At 71.6% G+C, this 3,410-nt stretch overlaps 1 protein-coding gene across 1 annotated transcript in view; it reads right to left on the bottom strand.

The window, feature by feature from the left end:
• The window catches only part of TYMP (thymidine phosphorylase), a 6,911-nt gene that overhangs the window by 3,100 nt on the left and 401 nt on the right, over window positions 1-3,410 (bottom strand). The window contains exons 2-7 of the mRNA XM_027669881.1: window positions 2,703-2,905; window positions 2,537-2,635; window positions 1,719-1,848; window positions 1,510-1,628; window positions 820-982; window positions 3-225 (exon numbers count right to left, since the gene is read on the bottom strand). Coding sequence (XP_027525682.1) covers window positions 3-225; window positions 820-982; window positions 1,510-1,628; window positions 1,719-1,848; window positions 2,537-2,635; window positions 2,703-2,905 — 937 coding nt within the window. The remainder of the gene's footprint in view (window positions 1-2; window positions 226-819; window positions 983-1,509; window positions 1,629-1,718; window positions 1,849-2,536; window positions 2,636-2,702; window positions 2,906-3,410) is intronic.

A 3,410-nucleotide genomic window follows, 5' to 3' on the forward strand; every position in this document is an offset into this window, starting at 1 on the left:
GCAGCGCGGGCAGCTCCTCGCAGACCTTGGCCGTTCCCAGGAGCCGGCGGCGCTGGGCGGGGGTCCCGCTGCAGAGGCGCTGGGCGGTGTCGGGGGGCACCCCCTGCGCCCCCAGCATGGCCTCGAAGGTGCTCCGGGCTGAGCCATCGTCCAGCGCCCGCCCCAGGAGCTCCCGGCCCTGCGCGGCCCCCGCCGCCTTCCCGCACTGCCACAGCAGCACCCCGCCTGCACCCCAAAACCGGCACGGGCTGGGACCCCCCTCGCACCGCGGGAACCCCCCAGGGACCCCCCGCTGCCCCCTTCTTCCCCCCACCCCCCCGGGACAGGGAGACAGGTCAGGGGGAAGGGGAGGGGGGTCAGGACCCCGGGAGGGGTTCAGGAGGGACAGACAGACAGGGGGAAACCCTGAGGCTGGGGGGGGTCAGGGGGACCCAATGTTGGGGGGATTCAGGGCTGGGGGTGAGTGGGAACGTGGGGTAGGGGGGTTCAGGGGGACCCCGGGGCCGGGGAGGTGCAGTGGCACCCCAAATCTGGGGGGTGCAGGGTTGGAGATGAGGGGGACCCCGAGGATCGGGGGATTCAGGGCTGGGGTGAGTGGGACCCTGGGGATGGGGGGGTAAAGGCCGGGTGTGAGGGGAGACCCCGAGGCGGGAGGGGTCAGGACTGGAACGGGACCCGTGTGTGCCACCCTTGGGCCACGTCCCCCCCGTGTCCCCCTCAGCCCCTCCCGTGTCCCCCTCACCCCCTCCCGTGTCCCCCTCACCCCCTCCCGTGTCCCCTCCCCGTCCCCGTGTCCCGTCCCCGTGTCCCCCCGCTGACCCAGGGCCGTGACCAGCTGCCGCAGGTCGGGGGGGCCGCCCCCGTCCAGACATTCCAGCGCCTCCAGCACCTCCAGCGCGTTCCCCACGGCCCTGCCCAGGGGCTGATCCATGCGGGACAGCACGGCCACCGTGCGGATACCCAGCTGTGTGCCCACCTCCACCTGGGCACGGACAGCGACAGGGACACGGGCACGGAGAGCCGGTGGGGACGGGGAAAGGGACAGGAACAACGGACAGGAACAACAGACAGGGACAGCGAGCAGGGAGAGCGGGGAGGAGAGCGAGCAGGGATTGGGACAGTGAGAAGGGACAGGGATGGCAGGAAGGGACAGGGACGGGCAGGGACAGGGGACAGACAGGGACAGGGATAGCGGGCACGGACGGGCAGGGACAGGGGACAGGGATAGAGGGCAGGGTGAGCGGGTAGGGAGGGGCAGTGACAAGGGACAGGGACAGTGGGCAGAGATACGGACAGGGAGGGCAGGCAGGGGCAGCAGGCAGGGATAAGGACGGACCGGGACAACAGGGAGGGTGGGCAGGAGAGCGGGCGGGAACAGAGAGTGGGAGGGCACAGCGGGTAGGGACAGTGGACAGAGCAGGGAGGGCAGAGGTGCCCCAACCCAGCGCCCCGAACCCCAGGGCAGGGGGCCGGGGGGCTCAGGAGGCTCCGGGGGGCGCGGGGTCTCACCAGGCTCCGGGCCAGCTCCCGCGCGCTGTCCTGGGTGGGGTACAGGGCGGCACCCCCGAACTTCACATCGAGCACCAGCGCCGACAGCTGCTCCGCCGCCTTCTTGCTGAGGATGGAGGCTGTGCCGGCGGGGGGTCACCGCCCGAGCCCCCTCCCTGGCCGTGCCCGGCCGGGGTGCCCGTGCCCCCCGTGCCCCCCGTGCCCCGTACCGGTGATGAGGGGCACGCTGTCCACGGTGGCCGTGACGTCCCGCAGCCCGTAGAGCACCCGGTCAGCGGGTGCCAGCTCCTCGCTCTGCCCCACGATGCAGCAGCCCGCCCGCTCCAGGGCACTGCACATCTGCGGGGCAGCCGTGCCCCGTTGGTACCCCGTTGGCACCCATATTCCGTTGGCACCCCCTTGGTACCCACACCCCATCAACACCCCATTGGAATCCCTTTGGGGCCCCACCAGCATCCCACTGGCATCCAATAAACATCCTGTTTGCACCCATACCCCACTGGCACCCACAACCCATAGCCACCCCATCAGCACCCACCTCTGCCCTTTGGACCCCTTCAGCACCCCATGGGCACCCCACATCCCGTTTCTACCCCACTGGCACCCCATAAGTACCCCATTGGCACCCACAACCCACGGGCAACCCATCAGCACCCCACTGATGCCTGCAAGAGCACCCCCTGCTTTCCTGCACCCCATCAGCACCCCACTGGGACCCCACTGGCATGCACAACCCATTGGCACTCTATCGGTGCCCCACTGGGGCCCCATAGGCTCCCACAACCCACCAGCACCCCATGGGCACCCTGTAGGTACCCAAAACCCACTGGTACCTGCACTCCATCAACACCCCAGTGGCACCCACCCCCCCTCTGGACCCCATGGGTGCCCTATTGGCACCTCACACCCCATCAGCACCCCGCAGCCCACCGGAGCCCCCCAGAGCCCCCAAGCCCAGTGCCTGCAGGAGTGGGGGTGCCTGGGTGCCCACGTGCCCGTGTCCCCTCCCCGGGCCCTCCCCCCTCACCTCCTCGGGGCTCAGGGAGACTCGGAAGCCGGGAATGGCCTCCAGCTTGTCCAGGGTGCCCCCGGTGTGGCCCAGCCCGCGCCCGCTGATCATGGGCACCTGTGGGTGGGCACAGGTGGGTGCGGGGACTCGGGGACCCCCCGCCCGCCCCCGGGGTGCCCCTCACCTTGCAGCCGCAGGCAGCCAGCGCTGGGGCCAGGGCCAGGCTGACCTTGTCCCCCACGCCCCCCGTCGAGTGCTTGTCCACCACCAGCCCGTGCCAGGCGGGCGGCCAGGCCAGCGCCCGGCCCGAGGTGGCCATGGCCCGGGTCAGGGCCAGTGTCTCCCCCGCGTCCATGCCCCGCAGCCGGATGGCCATCAGCATGGCACCTGGGGGGCACGGCCGGGGGTCACCCCCACTGCCCTCCCCGGGACCCCCACCCCGCCCAGGACCCCCATCCTGCCCCATACCCTGCAGCCAGGCGCCATCAGCACCCGGGGGGCACGGCCAGGGCTGGGGGTCCCCCCCTGCTCCCTTCCTTGGGACCCTCCAGCTCTGATACCCCAACCCAGTGTCCCCTTCTCGTCCTCCAGGGGACCCCCCCCAGCTAATGTCCCTTGGCCATGACACCCCATCACCTCCCGGGGGCCCCCTCGGCTCCCACCAGGGGGGTTCCCAGCGATGTCCCCTGGCCTCGACCCCCCCCATACCCCGGGGTCCCCCTCTCATCCCCCTCTCATCCCCCCGGGGTGGTCCCCAGCCGCGTCCCCTCCCCATGACCCCCTGTCACACCCCGGGGCTTCCCTTGGTGTCCCAGCCCCCTTCCCCAATGCCAGGGACCCCCTGGCTCAGCCACACCCCCCGGTGTCCCCCTGTACCCGGGTCCCCCCCGGC

This window comes from Corapipo altera, unplaced genomic scaffold (genome assembly GCF_003945725.1).
Source record: "Corapipo altera isolate COAL_440 unplaced genomic scaffold, ASM394572v1 291, whole genome shotgun sequence".
In the NCBI taxonomy this organism is placed as follows: domain Eukaryota; kingdom Metazoa; phylum Chordata; class Aves; order Passeriformes; family Pipridae; genus Corapipo; species Corapipo altera.